The 19,861-nt window shown below is 53.8% G+C and overlaps 1 protein-coding gene across 1 annotated transcript in view; it reads left to right on the forward strand.

Moving 5' to 3' along the window:
- The first annotated feature begins 752 nt into the window (after positions 1–752).
- LOC101693011 (2'-5'-oligoadenylate synthase 3) overlaps positions 753–19,861 on the forward strand; it is a 44,749-nt gene continuing 25,640 nt past the window's right edge. Inside the window, 15 exon segments of the mRNA XM_004753413.3 lie at positions 753–1,117; positions 3,568–3,850; positions 5,534–5,715; positions 6,720–6,958; positions 8,586–8,739; positions 9,162–9,500; positions 10,543–10,825; positions 11,141–11,316; positions 12,090–12,340; positions 12,769–12,913; positions 13,851–14,024; positions 15,359–15,644; positions 16,713–16,888; positions 17,196–17,434; positions 18,189–18,336. Of these exon segments, the coding sequence (XP_004753470.2) occupies positions 941–1,117; positions 3,568–3,850; positions 5,534–5,715; positions 6,720–6,958; positions 8,586–8,739; positions 9,162–9,500; positions 10,543–10,825; positions 11,141–11,316; positions 12,090–12,340; positions 12,769–12,913; positions 13,851–14,024; positions 15,359–15,644; positions 16,713–16,888; positions 17,196–17,434; positions 18,189–18,336 (3,252 nt within the window). The 5' untranslated portion in view covers positions 753–940.

A 19,861-nucleotide genomic window follows, 5' to 3' on the forward strand; every position in this document is an offset into this window, starting at 1 on the left:
TGTGATCTCTCTCTGTCAGATAAATAAATAAAATCTTTTGAAAACTTTCCAGCTATGTATGTGACCTTGGCCGAGGTGCTTCCATTCTCTGTACCTTAACCTCCTCCTCCATCAAATGGGTATGATAAGAACAGCACTTACAGGGGTGCCTGGGTGGCTCAGCGTGTTAAGTCTCTGCCTTCAGCTCAGGTCATGATCTCAAGGTCCTGGGATCGAGCCCCACATCGGGCTCTCTGCTCAGCGGGGAACCTGCTTCCCCGTCTCTCTCTGCCTGCCTCTCTGCCTACTTGTGATCTCTCTTTCTGTCAAATAAATAAAATCTTTAAAAAAAAAAAAAGAATAACAATTACATCCTGATTGTTGGGAGAACTCAATGGGAGAGTGGACGAAAAGCAGGAGGGACACCTGTTCTGCATGTCTTCTTTGTTAGTGGGGATGTTTGGAATGCCTCCTTCAGCCAGGGAGCCTGCCAGGGGATCTCGTCCTCCCGTGAATCCTGCACGTTTCTTAAATGCTCAGGGTCCGTGGTTCGGCGAGAGCGCTTGCGCTCTGTGCACCTGCTACTGCCCAGGCGTCTCCTTCAGGCGTGCGCGGTTCACAGGAGCTGGCGGCCGGGCGGGGCAGGGGGCGCGGGTCCAGGGGAGGCGGGCCCAGTGCTGGAAGCCCAGAGGCGGAGAAAAAGAAACCAGGCCTGGGACTGAAAGGCGGAAGTGTGTGCAAAAGTCCGGAGCTGCGGAAAAGAAATGAAACTGAAAGCGGGAGGGGAGTGGCATGTCCGCGAGCTTGGGAAGGAGGGACGCGTGGGCAGGCTGGGGCAACCGTGCCGCTCCACCCCCGGCCTCTGCGCGCAGAGCCCAGGAGGCCTGGGGTTTGCAGGCACCGGGGAGCGCGCAGAGCGAGAGAGGGAAGCCGGGGCGCACCAGGGTACCTGAGCCAGGCCATGGACGTGTACCACACCCCCGCCGCCGCGCTGGACAGCCTGGTGGCCCGCAACCTGCTGCCGTCCTCCGAGTTCCTGGCGGCTGCGCGGCGCGCCCTGGGCGACCTGGCAGCCTCCCTGCGTGAGCGCGGGGGCCGCACGGCTGCCCAGCCTTGGAGGGTGCTGAAAATCGCCAAGGTAGGCGCCTTGGGGAAGGGTTGAGGGGTGTCACCTAGAAACAGGAGCAATCCTTGGCGCATTACCTTGGGCTTCGATTTAAACAACACACGCGCTATGCGCCAGCGCTGTTGGAAGTGCCCTGAAAATAGCACATCACAGCCCCGCCGGGTAGGGACAATTAACCCCACCTGACACATGGGAAACCGAGGCACAGAGACGAAATCATGTTTCGGCGCTTGTAAAAAATCCAAAATTCATGGACTCACTCAGTGCTTCACCTGGTCCAGACAGACTCCAGTCCTCACACCACAGCCGGATCCTAAGGGTGCAGAATCACAGGTATTCTATAACAGCTATAATAGCCATAATAGCCTAATTTACTGAGAAACTACCCAATAACAATAATCGTCTCGTTAAATGAGTCATCTTGCTTAATCTTCACATTCAGTGAGGTGGGGATTATTGTCCCTGTTTTAGGATTTGAGAAACTGGGACTGGATGTGGGTGAGCCACTGCCACAGGCCACTTTTTGTCACCTCAGGATGCCCACAGACTCAGGGAGGAGACGGGCGTCACCCACGAGACCCTCAGCACAAACTCAGGGGCACCAGGGTTGCATCAGGCGAAGCTGGCTGGAGTAGAGGGGACTTGGAGCTTGTCCGGGAAGGGAGATGACCCCAGAGCAGCTGGTGGTTTCCTAGGGCTGAGGCTTGGCTTGGGAGGTAGGGAAGGGGAAGGAGAGACTTGAAGCCTGTGAGATGTGGAGGTAGATTTCTGCCTTGGAGGTGGACAGGAAGAAGTTCTTTGGAGCGAGAATTTAGGAACCTCTAAAGCTTTGGCATCCTTCGCTTCCCTGGAAAATCTGGAAACAGCTCTCGTGGCTGAAAGTAGCTTATGGCCTTCTGATCTTTCCAGGCTTTGAAGGAGGCCGTGGTGAAGTAGGTAAGGGCTACGGGCTACCTTTCCAGTCTTGAGATGCTGCTCCCTGCGGAAGGGGCTCCTTGGAAGAATGGCTGATTCCAGGGCGGGGGTAAGATGTGCGACATGAGCGGGGGGACTTCTAGGTAGACCAGAAAGCAAGGAAGGCGTGGCTGGCCTCTGGAGTCCTGTCAGAAGACACCCCTCCCCCAGGGCCAACATGAAGGGGCTCCCCTGCTCCAGCTAGGACCACCAAAAACGTCTCTTGGCATTGCCAAATGTCCCCTGGGACATATGTCACCACCAGCCCCCCATTGGGGACCACCATGTTCAAGATGAAATGACACAATGGCAGAAATTTCTTTTTAAATCGTGTAAGAGGGGCGCCTGGGTGGTTCAGTGGGTTAAGCCTCTACCTTCAGCTCGGGTCATGATCCCAGGATCCTGGGATCGAGCCCTGCATCGGGGTATCTGCTCCGTGGGAAACCTGCTTCCTCCTCTCTCTCTGCCTGACTCTCTGCCTACTTGTGATCTCTGTCTGTCAAATAAATAAATAACATATTAAAAAATAAATAAATTGCATAAGGAAGAAAAGAGGGGTCAAATTAATGTGGCAAAGGTCTTCTTTACAACCCTTTCTTCTTTTGTGAAGGTTTAAAAATGTTCATAATAAACAGTATTTTTTAGTGAGTTAATCTATGGGGGAGGGGTACAGGAAGAATGTAGGCTTGGAGCGGGACCTCGGACCTCCCAGAGTTGACCTCCTGAGTTCAAAGCACTCTGGGCGGGGAGTTGGTAAGCAACCTGCCCTGCACTTTCGTTTCCCTGTTTCCTCCTTGGTGAAGTGAGAGCAATGGTGATACCTTTCTCCCAGGCTTATTAGGGAGCCTCCGCGACACGATTGTATGCAAAAGAACTCAGTCTGCCATATTTCTCTTTGCTCTGCGCTGTTACCCCTTGGTTGGCAGCCCCTGATGTGAGGAGCTGGCGACAAAGGAACTGGGATACCATTGGGGTAATGAGCTTGGTGGGGGAGGTGCCCCTGGAGGGCTTTTCTGGTCTTTTCTGGCTGTTACTCAACTCACTCCACCGAACCTCCCTGTCTTGTGTAACCACAAGGAAATCACATCAGGGGTATTGCTTGGAAGTGAAATTATGGCTTGGCAGACATTTGACAGGGGGGCGTTTCTGATCGTGTGTGTTTCCTTCCGGAGTCTTCGGTGGACAGCTTTACAGGAAGAAACACCTGTCAGAAAAGTCCCGAAAATTCAGGGAGTCCTATCACAGCTCCAGACCACATCCCAGGCAAAGGTCACAAATGTGTTCTGTAAAACAGAATTTGTTTCACCGACGGTTTTCATTTTTTAAAAAACTTAAAAATTTTGAACTCACGACTACGGTTGACATCGGTTGCCAACATTTAGAAATGAAGGATTCGCAAATGAAGTTGGCTTTTCTCAAAAACCCAGGGCCGGCTGTGCTCGACGTGCCTTTCTGCGTGGCGTCAAATGCCAGGAGCCGTGTACCCACGGTCTCCCCTTTCTTTGTAGGGAGGCTCCGAAGGCCGGGGCACAGCTCTGAGCGGTGGCTGTGATTCCGAACTTGTCCTCTTCCTCACCTGCTTCAAGAGCTTTGAGGATCAGCGTGTTCGCCGGGCAGAGATCCTCAGCGAGCTGCAGACCTTGCTACAATCCTGGTGGCAGAAACCCATCCACGGCCTGAGCTTCGAGTTTCCTCGGCAGGACAGGCCCGGGGTCCTACGGTTCCGCCTGGCATCCCTGGACCTTAAACACTGGATGGATGTCAGCTTGGTGCCGGCCTTTGACGCTCTGGGTGAGGGGTGCCTGGCCCTTTCTAGGCTTGGGGGTGTGATCATTAGGAGTAAGACAGAGCTTCCAGTTTGGGCTCTGTTTCCCCAACCCCCCGCCTACCGCCCCCCGACCTTCTGTGTGGCCTGGGAAACCGTCTCTGGGCTCTGGTGTCCTCACTGCCCATAATGAGTCTGGGCCAAAAAAGCCCATTTGCTCCTGGGTCATGGTGTCCAGATGCTTGGCCCTCGCTTAAGCAGTAACTTTCCTTCAGCCACTGCCTAGAACTGTGCTGCTCAGCTCTTCCACAAATACCCCAAAGGAGAAGGCAAAGAGGCATGCGCCCATAGGGCGCATGTAGGGGGCAGTAGGGGGCTGGGGACAAGGCCAGAATTCTGCAAAGTCTTGTCTTTTATCTTAAAAGCATCAATGTGATCTTTGCGTTCCCCTTCCTAATATCCCCATGCCTGATGTAATATAATAATGAGCCCCTGTGCCCGCATCTGTACAATGGGGTTAATAATAATGGGACCCTAGCTATCCATTTTATGGAGTTTTGGAAAGACTGTGTGTGTTCATGTATGGGATGACAGTGCTGGGCACATGGTGGGGCTGTATGACGGCTTGCTTCTCTTCTTCTCCTCCCCCTCCCCCTCCCTCTCTCCCTCCCCCCCTCCTCCCCTTCCCCCCCTCCCCCTCCTTCCCATTTTCCACTATTATTATTATTATTAACCATGATGCCCCTGCAGATAGCCCTCTTGAGTTTCTCCAGTTATGAGGTCCTGGCACAGAGCCACACTCTCCCCCATCTGGACACCCACCCTCTTGGTACATAAACATTAATCATAATAGCTACTCCTTATTAAATGTTTCCCTATTCCAAGCACCTTGGATATTTTTATCTCCCTCCAAACAAACTGCTGGGGCCTGTACTGTCTTAGCTTCCTTTTCACCAAGAGGGACGCTGAAGCACAGAGACAGACAGTAACTCCCCCAAAGTCACACAGCAAGTAGGCGGTGTCAGGAGCCTGGGAAATTACGGAGTGTGCTTACTTTTCCCAGGCCGGGCCCACGGGAAGCTGTGGAGGGAAAAGCACAGACTGTGAAGCTGGCCCGCTTTAGGTTCCCATCCTGTCTCCATCACTGGCCGGCTGTGTAACTTTGGGAAGAGTCCTGAGTGACTCTGTGCCTTGGGGTTTTCACCTGTGAAATGAGGTGAAGACTACTTGCCCGATCGGGTTTTGGTGGGGCTCTGGGGGACTCACGTGAAACTTTCAGCCCGGTGCCTGTCTGGCGTGTCGGGCACACCAGACATATTAGCCGTCGCTCGCTGCTAAAGCATCAGGACCTTTTGCCTTTTGCCTCATTTCCTTTCCCTAAGGCACTGATTAATTACAGGTATGTTCGTGCGTTATTCTAGCACTGCCCGAGGAAACCTCGGGGAGGAAAGAACTGCGAGGTTCTAGGCACTCCCAACCCAGCCAGAAGCATCGCTCCTACTGCTGCCCTGCTTCAGCCAGGCCCTAGGTTTGGAAGGAAGGGACTCCTCCTTTTGGTCTCAGTCTCCTGAGAACTTCCAGGCTCTCTTCCTCATCCTCCAAACTCCCATGCTGTGGATCCCCTGCCACCAAATCCACCCCCCCCCCACCCCGTGTCTCCATCCTGTGCCTCAGAACCTATCCTGACTCACAGCACCCCCCACCCTCAGGGCCACTCAATTCCAACGTCAAAGTCAAACCCGTGCCCCAGGTCTACTCGACCCTCCTCAACAGTGGCTGCCAGGGCGGCGAGCACGCGGCCTGCTTCTCAGAGCTGCGGAGGAACTTTGTGAACACTCGCCCGGCCAAGGTGAAGAACCTGATCCTGCTGGTGAAGCACTGGTACCGCCAGGTGAGGCTGCCACCTTGCACCAGGCACTCGTGACTGTTTGAATTTGTGATTTCATGCCAGCGAGAATATTTTCTTAGGCTTCACAGCCATTCATGTGTCTCTTTATGGGAACTTGCCTGTTCCTGTCATTTGTTTATTATTTTCTACCGCATTAGCTGTCTTGTTGTTGTTGGTTTGTTGGAGCTCTTTATATATTCTGGGTGCAAATCCTTATTGCGTTGATATAATGCAAATCTGTTCTCCTAATCCCAGGCTGGTACTTTCACTTTGTTCATAGGTCTTTTGTCACAGAAAATGTTGGAATTTTAATGGAATCAGGTGCCCTCATCTTTTTCTTACGTGATTTGTACTTTGTGTCTCGTGTAAGAAGGCTTTGCCTATCCTGACTTTCTAAAATCATTCTCCCATGTTTTCTTTGGGAAGGTTTTAAGATTTTTCTTTTCCTGTGGTTTCAAGGCTTTGAAACTATCTGGAATATTTTATGTATGGTATGAAGTAACGTGGAGTTTGTACAGCCTCAGGAATAACACCCTCCCTCCCAAATATTCATGTTTGTGGATAGACCCTTGTGTATGGAGGAAGGAGTGCCCAGCCTGTGCCTGGAGAGGAGGGGTCAGCCCCACAAAATCGTAGGGCACGTAGCTTGGTCCTTGTGCCAGACCACTCATCCTAAAGCAAGTCTGGTATGAGGAGGTGCTGGAGAGCCACCCTTGCTCAGCCACTGACTTGCCCTCTGACCCCGGGCAAATTCTGCAATGCTTTCATTTGGGGGAATCAGTAACAGCCTCACACTGCCTGCTAGCCTCTCTCTGACTGCTCCCAGTCCCAGGAGCTGGAGGCTGAAGCTCCAGGAGTGGGGGCGGCTGAGAAATAATCAGTTTGCTCCTAGAACCCAGCCTCTCGTCCCCGGCTTCAGCCTGCGGGCTCCGCGGTCCCGAGACTGAGCGATTCAGCCAAGTTCTGCAGAAAGCTCTCTCCTTCCCCTCCGCGTCACCCTCTCACAGGTGTGCCGGGAGGAGGCGAGGAGAGAGGTGCTGCCTCCAGCCTATGCCCTGGAGCTGCTGACCATCTTCGCCTGGGAGCAGGGCTGCGGGAAGAATGCTTTCAGCCTGGCCCAAGGCCTGCGGACGGTGCTGGGTCTGATCCAGCAGTATCAGCACCTGTGTATCTTCTGGACTCTGCACTATGGCTTTGAGGACACTGCGGTCAGCTGCTTCTTGAGGCAGCAGCTCGAGAGACCCAGGTACCTCCCCACACCCCCCTCCCCACTCTCCTGGGCTGGGGGGCCACGGGAGATCATTAGCAATGATAAAATAAGTCTCCTCGGAGTGCCTGGGTGGCTCAGTGGGGTAAAGCCTCTGCCTTCAGCTCAGGTCATGATCCCAGGGTACTGGGATCAAGCCCTGCATCGGGCTCTCTGCTCAGCAGGGAGCCTGCTTCCCTTCCTCTGTCTCTGCCTGTCTCTCTGCCTACTTGTGATCTCTGTCAAATAAATAAATAAAATGTTAAAAAAAAAAAAAAGTCTCCTCTCCTGCGGGCCTTTGTGGGGGCCGGAGCCAGGCGCCGACTGTGCGGGGTTCCTAGTCCCTCGGACCCGGCCCCAGAGGGAAATTGCAATCCCTTGGGGCAGTTTTGTTTTTAAAGATTTTATTTATTTGAGAGAGAGAGAGCACAGGGAGGAGTGCGGGGACAGAGAGAGAGGCAGATTTCCCTGCGGAGCGGGAAGCCCAATAGGTAGCTCGATCCCAGGACCCCAAGATTATGACCTGAGCTGAAGGCAGATGCTTCACTGACTGACCCACCCAGCCTCCCTGCTTGGGGCAGGTTTTTTATTTTTGTTTTTGTTTTAAAGATTTCATTTATTCCTTTGAGAGAGAGAGCACAAGCGGGGGAGAGGCAGAGAAAGGGTGAAGCAGACTTTCTGCTCAACGGGGAGCTCGATGTGGGGCTCCATCCCAGGACCTGGAGATCATGACCTGAGCCAAAGGCAGACGCCCAACCCTCTGAGCCACCCAGGCACCCCTTGGGGCAGTTTTTAAAAAAGACTTTTCTTGTGTGAACATACTGTGTACGTGAACACTTTAGCGACGCACAGCATACCCATCCAAAGGGCCTGTTTTGTTGACTTAGTATAAAGCGAAGGTCCAGGGAAAAACACCACCAGATCAAGGGAGAATATTTCGGACGCCCCAGGAGTTTCCCTTTCCTCTCTCCTGCTCAGTGACATCCCCGGGGTGACCCCATTCTGACTGTTACCCTCCCAGTCCTATTTTAAAATCTTACTGAAAGGGAATCAGGGGGCACGTGCTTTTGTGTCTGGCCTCTCTTCCTCAATGTTAAGTTTGTGAGGTTCTGCCGCATCTTTGTGTGTGTTGTTGATTGCCATGCATTGTTTCAGCCGGCTGAATCGTGTTCCATTGTGGGGATTTATCACACTCCGCTTCCCAGTGCGCTGATGGTGGACATCGGGTGGTTTCTGCTAGGAGAGGGCTGGTAGGAGCCGCCCTTGTACGTGTGCTTCTGTGCGCATGCCCAGTTGGAAGCACGTGGAGGAAAGAGATGGCTAACCTTAACCCTAACCGTAACCCTAACCCTTCTGTCTTACGATTCTAATGTGCATCTAGAGTTGAGGACTTGTATCTAAGTTGCCGCAATTTAATAACAGCCCATAACAGCCCATCAAAGCAGGCACTGTTGTCATCCCCGTTCTGCACAAAAGGAAACGGGCTCAGAGGAGGGAAGTCATTGACCCCAGGTTCCACAGCTGGGAAGTAGAAGAGCGGGGATTGGCACCAGCTCGGCTTGACCTCAGAAGCCCCGATCTTGACCACTGTACTAACCAGAACCTTCCTGTCCCTCTGGCTTTGCAGGCCTGTGATCCTGGACCCAGCTGACCCCACGTGGGATGTGGGGAACGGTGCAGCCTGGCGCTGGGATATACTGGCCCAGGAGGCAGGGTCCTGCTACGAGCGCCCGTGCTTTCTGCAGGCGGCAGGGGGCGCCGTGCAGCCCTGGAAGGGGCCTGTGAGTGAGGGGCTCTGGGGATCCTTGTTAGGTGTAAAGCCACACCTACTTCAGGGGCGCAGTGTTTCCTGAGCATCATCCACTGGGCGCTGGGCCCTCGGGGTGGGGGACAGAGTGGGGAGTGGGGGCGTGGATATGCGAACAAGCCCAGCCTGCTTAGAGGAACACCTCTGTGTGCACGAGCTTATTGTCTGCTGGCCACACCGTGTCCCCCCTGAACAGGGGTTCTTTCTAGAACAGATCCCGTCTGTAAGCGCATCCTTTTCTAATATGCGCAAAGGCACCCTATGGGCTAGCAGTGGTTCTCCCGCTTCCCCACTCTGAGTCTCAGTCACCCTGACTGTCCATTGGGAGGGGGCTGGTGAGAGAAGGGATGGGGAAACTTCTATGCCTGTAAGACAACTCCTTCTACACACTTCCAGGGCCTTCCACGTGCTGGGGCCGCACCCCACCCCATCCAGCAAGACTCTGCCCAGAGGCCCCCTGAGAAGAACCACAGTCTCCACGCTGTGTGCCCCAGGACAGGGGGCAGGCGGCCCTCAGGCCCAGCTCCTGGCCCCTCGGGGGCAGCCAGCATCATCCCTTCCACGCGGGGGGCGGCTTCGGATCTGTCCCAGATTGCTGCCAAGGACCTGGACCGCTTCGTCCAGGACCACCTGAAACCAAACCCCCAGTTCCAGAAGCAGGTCAGCAAGGCCATCGATGTCATCTTGAGTCGCCTTCGTGAGAAGTGTGTCTACAAGGCCTCGAGAGTCAGTAAGGTGAGTCTGTGGGGGGAGACACTGATGGGACTGTCCTGGGGCTCCGCAGTGAGGAGGGGAAGGAACCGAGGGCCAGCAGGCAGGTGGACATCCATGGAAGGGGAGTTTGCCGCCCTCCGAGGTGTATATCTGAGTTCCAGCTTTTAAAAAAAAATTAACGATAGTTTTTTAAACTGCTATTACCATAATCAGACCGCTTCCCTCCTCTGCTCAAAATCCTCTGCAGTTTCACAGAGAGAAATGGCTTCACGGCCCGTAGGATCTGGTCCTGGGTCTTTCTCTGACCTTCATTTACACCACACTGGTGTCTCTTTCTGAAAGGCTCTTCCTCTGATCCTCCCCGCCTCTCCTGTAAGTCTGGGACCCAAGTCCCCTTCTCACAGAGGCCTGACTGCTCAATTTACAATTACAACCTCCCCTCCACCCCTGGTCCCCCTTCCTCACTGATTTGCCCCCACACAGCTCTTAGCATTTTCTGGGAGCTGTTGTCTGCTGACTGTCCTTCCCTCCTCCCCCCTCTGCTAGAATATAAATTATGGGAGAGCTGGGACCTTTTATATACTCCCATATCTTGGTACACTTGAGTGTTCCATAAATAAGTGTTGAATGGATGGACGGATGGATGGATTGGTGGGTTGATTGAAACAGGCCAACAGAGCACATCTGCAGGCCCCATCTGGCCCTGGAACCTCAATTTGCAACTGGTGATCCAAATGTGCAATCAGTATGTGCTGCAGATGTTTGGCTAAAATCTTTAATACTGCACCGCGCCCTCTGTTATCTGTTGCTGCACATTGGTCTGCTTTTGTGCAGGGTCCGGGGGTCAGAGGACAGGTGCAGACAGGTGTAGTCAGACTCTACCAGGCTTCCAGGAGTCAGAGGTCGCAGCCCTCGTGCAGCCTGCCTCTGTCGTGGTGTCCCCAGTCCTGGCCTCAGTGAGCCAGTCATGTCTGGGCCACAGATAGGGGCCAGCAGTTGGGGTCAGAGTCTGACCCCTGAGCTCAGGGAAACTCGCGGGTCTGAGATGGTCCTTCCTCTGCAGGGGGGCTCCTTTGGCCGGGGCACAGACCTGAGGGGTGGCTGCGATGCCGAACTTGTCATTTTCTTCAACTGCTTCAACGACTACAAGGACCAAAGCACCTGCCGCCCACAGATCCTTAGTGAGATGCGGGCACAGCTGGAATCTGGGTGGCAGGACCCAGTCCCTGGCCTGAGCCTCCAGTTTCCTGAGCAGACCGTGCCTGGGGCTTTGCAGTTCCACCTGGTGTCCACGGCCCTAGAAAGCTGGATGGATGTGACCATGCTGCCCGTCTTTGACGCCGTGGGTGAGGGTTGCCTCCAGCTTGTGCCTTGGAAACTAATTCCCTTACCCGCTATGCTACATAGCTTGTCTGGAGTCAAGATCCCCCACTTTGCAGAGTTATTGGGTGCATTAGTGAAAATTACTAAAAAGCACCCGGCATGTATTTGGTGCTTAAAAAAAGAGTCCCGATTGCTGTTCTGTTGTACATTGTGTATTGTTGATTGCAGTGCTATGTAATCAACGTTCAAATGTTAATAAAGGCTGGTGAGTGGCTGGGTTGGGACATGCAGATGTCTTCGTTAGAGCTCTGCCCTCAGAGTGTTTCAAATTTCCACAGGGCAGCTCTGCTCTGGCGCCAAACCCGCGCCCCAGGTCTACTCGACCCTCCTCAACAGCAGCTGCCAGGGCGGCGAGCACGCGGCCTGCTTCTCAGAGCTGCGGAGGAACTTTGTGAACACTCGGCCGGCCAAGCTGAAGAACCTGATCCTGCTGGTGAAGCACTGGTACCATCAGGTGAGGCTGCCAGACCCCCTTGCTCCACTCGGGACACCGCTGCTGTTATGGCAGCTGCTTCAGCCAATCAGATCCTCTCCTGGGCAGACTTCTCCCTTCCTTCGCTTCTTATTGGCCATCCCCAGTAGAAGAACCACCTCCTCCACTTCCTGCCCAGACCGGAAGCCCATCTCTAAGAGGAAGTCTTTTCTCCATCAGACCCCCAGTGCTTGTTTCTTGTGACTGGGTTCACCATCCCTCTCTAGCTGATCAGTTTCTCCTCGCTCTTCCCATTGCTATGCTCTCCCTTCCTCCCTCCCCACAAGCCCTAGCTTATGCTGTTCCACCATCACTGTCCTCTGTGCAAGTTGTATTAAATAACCCCTGAGCATCTTCCAGAGCGACCCCACCTAACACTTCTCTGAAAGCCCTCGGTCATGTGCTCATTCATCAAACACCTACTGAGCATCCACTGCTGCTTATGTCACTATGGTGACAGATGTTGGCATCCCAAGCTGAAGATATTGCAGCCCCTATGCCTTTACACCCTTTGGGGAGAACCTCCGGGCAAAGACCAAGTCTGAGATTCTTAGTCTTAGGTCACTATGTGACCTTGGACAAGTCACTCCCCCACCTCCAGACCTCAATTTATCCACCTGTAAAATCAGAAGGGTTCCATTTTTAACGTGGCTTTGTTTGTTTTACCCCTCCCTCTCCAAGTCCCTGGGGCCATGCTTAGCACATAGTAAGATGCTCGTGTCCACTCATTCTTTGATTGGCTTTGGGTGACATAGGTGGCAGCTCAGAACAAAGGACAGCAGCCAGCCCTTGCCTCTCTGCCCCCAGTCTATGCCCTGGAGCTCCTGACCATCTTCGCCTGGGAGCAAGGCTGCGGGAAAGATTCTTTCAAAACGGCCGAAGGCCTAAAGACCGTCCTAGGACTTGTCCAGCAGCACCAGCAGCTCTGTGTCTACTGGACGGTCAACTATAGCTTTGAGGACCCGGCTATCAGAACACACCTTCTTGGCCAGCTTCAGAAAAAGAGGTGCAGACCCACTTCCCCACTGCCTTCCGTCCATCATCCTTCACCTCCGCCATTGTCGCCCTGGAGTCATTGTGTCCAGGAGGGGGTCCAGGGTGGGACCTGGGTGCCCCAGCCCCACTTGTCACTGTGCTTCCTTCCGAACTCTTTCCTGAGGAAGCATGGACATAAGGAGCCCCCAAAGCAGCCAAGGCCAGTTTCATTAACACTATAAAATACCATTTCTGATTAAGGGACCACCCAGCACCTTCCTGACCGAGGTGGCCAGGCAGGAACCCTACTACCGTGCTTAAGAGAGACTGGGCCAGCCCTAAGGTCCTGACACTCTTCTCCTCCCCAGCTCCCACACCCTCCCTCAGTCTCTCCCACCTCCCTGCTCCTTCACTGATTCCCAACTTCCCCACCTGCCCGCCCGCCCACTCTGCCCCCAGGCCCCTGGTCCTGGATCCTGCCGACCCCACCTGGAATGTGGGCCAGGGCAGCTGGGAGCTGTTGGCCCAGGAAGCAGCAGCTCTGGAGACACGGGTTTGCTTTAGGAGTGGAAAAGGGACATCTGTGCAGCCCTGGGATGTGATGGTAAGAGGGGAGTCCCTGGAATGGCGGATGGTGTTGGGCACTCCCTTCCCAGATTGCCCTTTCCCAGCTGGGGCACACATCCCCAGCGGCTGGGAGAGGTCACTGATGATGCCTTGCCACTGAGACATAGGTGGTTTGGCCCCAGCCAATGCGTGAGTGACATGGGATACAAAAGGCCCACCCTTGTTTGAAGGTGAGGCCAGCTCTGTAATTCTTAGTCCAGTGTTCCCGGCGGATCAACAGAAGCTTTCTCCAGCTGGAGCCTTACTTAGCTCCTTCCCTGGCCCTCTTCTACTTCCCTCACCCCCCTTCTCCTGCAGAAACTACCCCCAGTTAATCCATGCACAGGAATCCCCATCACGGGCTCTGCTTCTAGGGAACCCCACTTAAGATGATAGCCAGCTCCCAAAGGGACGTGAGTTTATCGCATTTGCTGTTGTTCAGCAGAATCTCATAACCAGTGCCTAATACTCAATTCAACCCATGAGGCATGGATCTTGTTCTTACCCCCATTTAAAGTGGGGAGACCAGGTGACTGGGTGGCTCAGTGGGTGAAGCCTCTGCCTTTGGCTCAGGTTATGATCTCAGCGTCCTGAGATCGAGCCCCGCAATGGGAAATCTCTGCTCAGCAGGGAGCCTACTCCGCGCCCCCGCCTGCCTCTCTGCTTACTTGTGATCTCTGCCTGTCAAATAAATAAATAAAATCTTTAAAAATAAATAAATAAAGTGGGGACACCAAGGCTGTGTGTTGGTGGTGGATCCAGAACTTGAACTCAGGTCCTGCAGATGCTACCACAGAGACCTACCAACCAGCTGAGATAGTAAAAGGTTACGGGAGATAGTGCGAGTCTCATCCGCTTAGGATATCAAGAGTTAGGGCCAGGACAGTCACAGGGAATCCTGCCTCAAGCTGGCCCTACCCGGATTCTTTCCATAGCCTGCTCTCCTTTACCAAACCCCAGCTGGGGACCTTGACAAGTACATCAGTGAATTTCTCCAGCCGAACCGCCAGTTCTTGGCTCAGGTGAACAAGGCTGTCGATGCCATCTGCTCATTCCTGAGGGAAAACTGCTTCCGGAATTCTGCCATCAAAGTGCTCAAGGTGGTCAAGGTAAGTCCCCGGAGAGCTGTTGGCAAGGAGGGTCCTGCAGGCTGGTGATCTTTCCTAGACCAGGGCCTGGCCTGACCCAGTTCTATCGTCCTTACGACAATCAGCACAAGGCCAAGCCTAGAAGAGAAACCAGAATGTGGTTGGGGGTGGATGGCAGAGAAAGGACCCAGACATGTCCAGCACATCTCTTTTGATTGCTCGTGACAACTAACTCAAAAGGAGGAACAAAAAAATATATATTAGCTGATGCAAATGGAAAGCCCTGGAGTGGAGCTACTATCAGGTACAGTTCGATCTAGAAGCCCATGCAGGGTCATCAGGACTCAGCTTTTCATCCCAGCTCTTGGCTCTGCCATCTTCTGTTTTGGACAGGCCCTTTCCATATGATGGTCCTTGGGATCTCTAAACTTCCAGAAAAGGGAATTCTATTTTCTTAAAGTTCAAATAGAAGTCTTGGAATTGAGTCTCATTGGCCTGACTGGGATTTATACCCATCCCCAAACTAATCCATGGGGCCAGGGAGACATGCTCTGACTGGCCAAGCCTGGCTCATATGATGGAGTCCTCTCCACATGGACCTGAATGTGGGGGAGGAGTGATTCCCCAGAGAAAACCGGGATGGTGATCCCAGAAGACAGAAGGGATGCTCTGTGTTAAGAAGTCACGTTATCCACTATATCAGATACAACCTCAGCCCACAACTGAAGTTACAAGTGAGACCCAGGTCAGCTCCAGAAGATGGTCAGCATGGAGTCAGTCAATGAAAAGTCCTTGGTGATTTGCTTTGTGACCTCAGGCAAATACCTTCCCCTCTCTGATCCTTATCTTTCTCGTCCATAATACTTGAAGATGATAACCTGGTTCACTGGTTGTCCACCATGGCCTCACTTAGAGCCACTTAAAAAATTATACTGATACTCAGTCTCCCTCCCAGGCCAATGAAATCACAGTCTCCGGGGCATAGGAGCCAGACATCAGTCGTTTTTTTTAAAAAACAACAACAACAACAAAAAAAAAAAACAAAAAACAAAAAACAAACCTCTCCTGATGCAGATAGGCTTGAGAGCCACAGGCCAAAAAGAAAAAAGAAAAAAAACACTCAAATATCTCCCAGCCCCCAAACTTGATGGGATGAGAAAGTTTACATTTGTTGAAAGGTTTAAACTTCTGCCTTACACTTTTCTTTTCCTCATAATCATACTGCATATTAACCCCATATGAAAGAGGTAAAACAGAGAGGTTAGGTGACTTGTCCGAGGTCACACAGCAAGTTTCTGACCCACAGGCTCTAGCAGGAGCCCTTCAGGGTCAGGCCACCTCTGTGTCCTCCCCAGGGTGGCTCTTTAGCCAAAGGCACGGCTCTGCGAGGCCGCTCGGATGCGGATCTAGTGGTATTCCTCAACTGCTTCAGCCAGTTCACCGAGCAGGGCACCAAGCGGACTGAGGTCATCTCAGAGATCCGAGCCCAGCTGGAGGCATGTCAGCAGGAGATGCAGTTCGAGGTGAAGTTCGAGATCCCCAAGTGGGAGAATCCCCGTGTGCTGAGCTTCTCCTTGAGGTCCCAGACGATGCTGGATCAGAGTGTGGACTTTGATGTGCTGCCAGCCTTTGACGCCTTAGGTGAGGTACCCAGGCATAGTCTTGAGAAGGGGAAAAACGGAGGCTGGGCTGCTGGGGACGGTATTCGGGGTGGTGCACTGCACAACCAGAGCACACCTGCTCACAGCATAGGCCTTATACATAGGCATGTTTATCATCACCCTCCTGCAGAGTATCTAGAGAAAAGGACACCTTTCTCGAATTCATGCAACAGTGTTAGGTGGCCTCATGGTGGCTCTGGGCTAGATTCTAGAGTCAGCAGTTGCACTGACATGGTGCTTGACCTTGAGTGAGGGACTTCCCTGCCTCGGGCACCAAGCTCTTCCTTCACCTGATGATGCAGGTATCGGGGTGACGCCCTGCATCCCGTCTTTACATACCTGTGCACCATCTCCTCCACCTGCCATGGCCCCGTAGGATCCATGAGTTCTCTAAATGTGCTGAGTATGTGCCCAGCATTCTCCAGGCACTGAGGATAAAGCCCTGAACAAAACAGACACAGATCTCTTAGTATCGGTTCAGTTCTGAGTTTGCCTCGGCAAGTTGGCAGGAGGACGTCCCCTGTATCTGAATGTATTTGGTTCCCGAGGTTGGGAAAGCAAGTGACAAGGAAGGGAAAAGCATTGAAAAGCATTTGAAAAGCATTCAAAGCTACACGGTTCTCTAGAAAGCAGGAGTCTGAATGTCAAGGAATGCCTTTAAGGGCAATGAAACCAGAGGATGACTGTCAGCTCGCCGCATGCAGTCCTACCAGAAGCTCTAAGATTGAGGCTCTCCCTTAGTTAGAGACGCATGAACAAGCATCCAAGAGCCTTTAGGGATGTGTTAGCTCCCAGCCAAGACTCTCCTCATGATAGCTAAACGGAAGGGTTGAAAGGGGACAGGAAGGAAAATAAGATCTTTTAATGCTGGGTCATGCCATGTCTGTGCTCCAGCTAAAATCACCCTGGGACTCCCCGCCGCCCCCCAGACGGTCCCAGCCCAGCCATTAGGGAGATGCCCAAGTAGGAGGTCCTGGACGTCCTTGCTCAGTTGGCCCCAGCAGGACTCTGGGGAATGAGCGGATGGTGGCCTCCTCCCTTTCTCCAGGCCAGCTGGTCCCCGGCTACAGGCCCCCATCTCAAGTCTACGTCGACCTCATCCACAGCTACAACCACGCGGGCGAGTTCTCCACCTGCTTCACGGAGCTGCAGCGGAACTTTATCATCTCTCGGCCCACCAAGCTCAAGAGTCTGATCCGACTGGTGAAATACTGGTACCGGCAGGTGTGGCGCGAGGACCCCACCCCCCACCAACCTTCCCATCGAGGTCCTGGGTGGGGGCAGGGGCCAGACCCCTGGATTGGTGGAGCAGAAGGAGCGGTACTCCCCAGCCTGGGGGACCTTAGTTAGCTTATCTGGAAAATTGGGCTGGTGTCACCACTACGTCACAGGACTTGAAGGGATAATGCACAGCCAGGCGTCTGACACGTGGCGGTGCTCCAAGCTGGGCTTGTCAGCTCTGGAAGGGTCCCTCCTGCTCCTCTTCGTTGCCAGTGTGAACCAACACATCCTCTTTCCCCTTTTCCCCCAGTGCAACAAGATGCCCAAGGGGAGAGGCTCCCTGCCCCCCCAGCACGGGCTGGAGCTCCTGACGGTGTACGCCTGGGAGCAGGGCGGTCGGGACCCCCAGTTCAACATGGCCCAGGGCTTCCGCACTGTCCTAGAGCTGGTCAGCCAGTACCACCAACTCTGTGTCTACTGGACCGTCAACTACAACGACAAGGACAAGACTGTCAGAGACTTCCTGAACCGGCAGCTTCGGCAGCCCAGGTTCTGGTCCTCCCTCCCCATCACAGGGTCTCAGAGATGGGGTAGCTCATTCTCCCACATCCGGAGGGCACAGAGCAGGGAGAGTAAAATCCTCTTCCTAAGACTGAGCTCCTTTCTAACAGGGATCCCCTTAGCGCCTGGGAGACAGGCAGTCCGTTTCCTCGTCCCCCGTAAATAGGGTTGCCAGATGAAATACAAGGCTCCAAGTCAAGTACGAATTTCAGATAAACAAGGAATCACTTTTTAGGATAAATATATCCCATGCAGCATTGGGGATAGACTTATGTTTATCCAAAACTCAAATTTAACTGGGCACCCTCAGCTTGTATTTGTTAAATCTGCCAGCCCTACGTGGGAACCCACCACGTCATGTAGGCATGCCTTATTCTTTGGGATTTTGCCTCCCTCTCAAATGGTGCAGAGAGAGCAGAGATGCTTTCACACCTCCAGCCCGTGGGTAACTTAGCATGGTGTGCTGAAAAAGACTCTGAGGTGGTGCCATCTGCCACAGATGTAGGAAGGGAGGGTGATAGGACCGGTGCCATGATCAGTTACAGATGCCAACTACCTGCTGCCAGGGTGTGGCCCAGATGAACACAGTGATCGATTAGTGATGTCTGCCCTGGATGCAGATGGGAGAAGTGGCCCGTGCAGAGTGCAGAGTGCTGGCTGAGGGAGGAGACTAGTCCAACCAATCTCTCAGGAGACACCCGGATGTGACCAGGAATAAGCCTGACCCTAATGGCAATTGCAGGCCCATCATCCTGGATCCGGCTGACCCGACAGGCAATCTCAGCCACAATGCCCGCTGGGACCTGCTGGCCGAGGAAGCCGCTGCCTGCATGTCTGCCCTGTGCTGCATGAGCAGGGACGGCACCCCCATCCGACCATGGCCAGTGAAGGTAAGAGAGCAGTGGAGCAGCAGGGACAGGCTTCACTGGGGGCAGCGTGCTCAGGGCGGGCCAGGACTCCGGGCAGAAGGGCAGGCCTCACCGTGGCCCCACGTGCACCCCCTGCCCTGTACGATGGCTGTCCCTGTGGTCTCGGCTTCACCCGGAAGGTTAGGGCTAACCAGCTTCTTCTGCCACCTTCCCCCAGGCTGCTGTGTGAAGGCCAGAGTCCATGTTTGTACCAGATGGACGGAAGGACACCAGCCCTTGGCATGAGGAAACTCAGGGACACCTACCAGATGTGTGTGTGTGTGTGTGTGTGAGAGAGAGAGAGAGAGACTAATCCAGCCTCTCCGTCCAGCCTCCCCACTCCGTGCTCTCCTCCTACTCTGTGCAGCCTACCCACCTGATACCTGTGGGTCTGTGGGCTGGCAGCAGCCTGGGTTCCCAGCCTCCCTGCCATGCCTCTGCTCTCGGACAGCGATGGTTGCATCCCACACAGCCCCCGCTAAGAGTGTCCTCCTCCTTCCTGACTTCTGTGCCTGTCCACACCATCTCATGTCTGCTGCTGAAACCCCTCCCTGTCCTGCCAGTGGCCTCTCCTTCTTCCCCAGTCCAACAGCTTCTCACAGAGAGGACAGTCTTCATGCCTTTTGTCAGCCACAGTCCCTTGCTAGTGGCTGCCTGGAACCCTGTGTCCTGGAGGATTCTGAAGAATGGATACATACCTGGGAAGAGTGACCTAATCAACTAGTGATGTCTGCCATGGACCCAGCAAAGTCACAGCGTGGTGCTGTGATTGATTAGCAATGTCTGGCCTGGATGCAGGAATAAGGTGCTCATGGGCCTGCAGTGTATGACTAAGCTCCTGAGTTGCTCTCTGAGCTCAGCCGCTGGCAGGAGAGCATGCTATGTGGGCTAGTTTTATCTGTCACACACGGAGTGGGGCACGTGTACCATGCAGCCCCTCTCAAGGGATGCTTGACTGCCTTTTCACCAGAGCCTGATTTTCTTGCCCCTTCCTGCTGAACTCATTCCCTGCGTGCGCATCCCGAGACCATGCCCTGTTTGCCGTCCTGGATTCTCCTTCCCCAGAGCCTGGACGTGAACCAGTGCACCAATGACAGTGCTCAGCCTGCTTCTCTGTGATCTCTGAGCAAAGGCACCGGGTCCGTGCAAGGGGCACTCCTGACCCCTGGGCCAGCAACAGTGTCCCTCTTTGTCACGGCTCAGCACGGAAAACAAGACAGCCCAAGAATCGTAAGCAGAAAGGGCTTCCATCTAAATCTCTGGGTGGTCTGGAGGAGCGGAGAGCGGGGACCGCGACCAGACTGTTGGTGTCAAGATTAGACCAACGTGGTTGAAACAGAGGTCAGGAGGCCACTGCGGCCGCTGACACTCACACCCACAAAGTGGGGGGCCAGACCCAGAACATGGACTCTAGTGGTCACAGGCATCGCTCAGGGCTTGCTGGCCCCCAGCATGGCAGGAAGATGCCTCCGGTCCACCTCCATCAGACCTGTCTAGATTACAGCCA

This window comes from Mustela putorius, unplaced genomic scaffold (genome assembly GCF_011764305.1).
Source record: "Mustela putorius furo isolate JIRA1106 unplaced genomic scaffold, ASM1176430v1.1 tig00537248_pilon_pilon_pilon, whole genome shotgun sequence".
Lineage (NCBI taxonomy): Eukaryota > Metazoa > Chordata > Mammalia > Carnivora > Mustelidae > Mustela > Mustela putorius.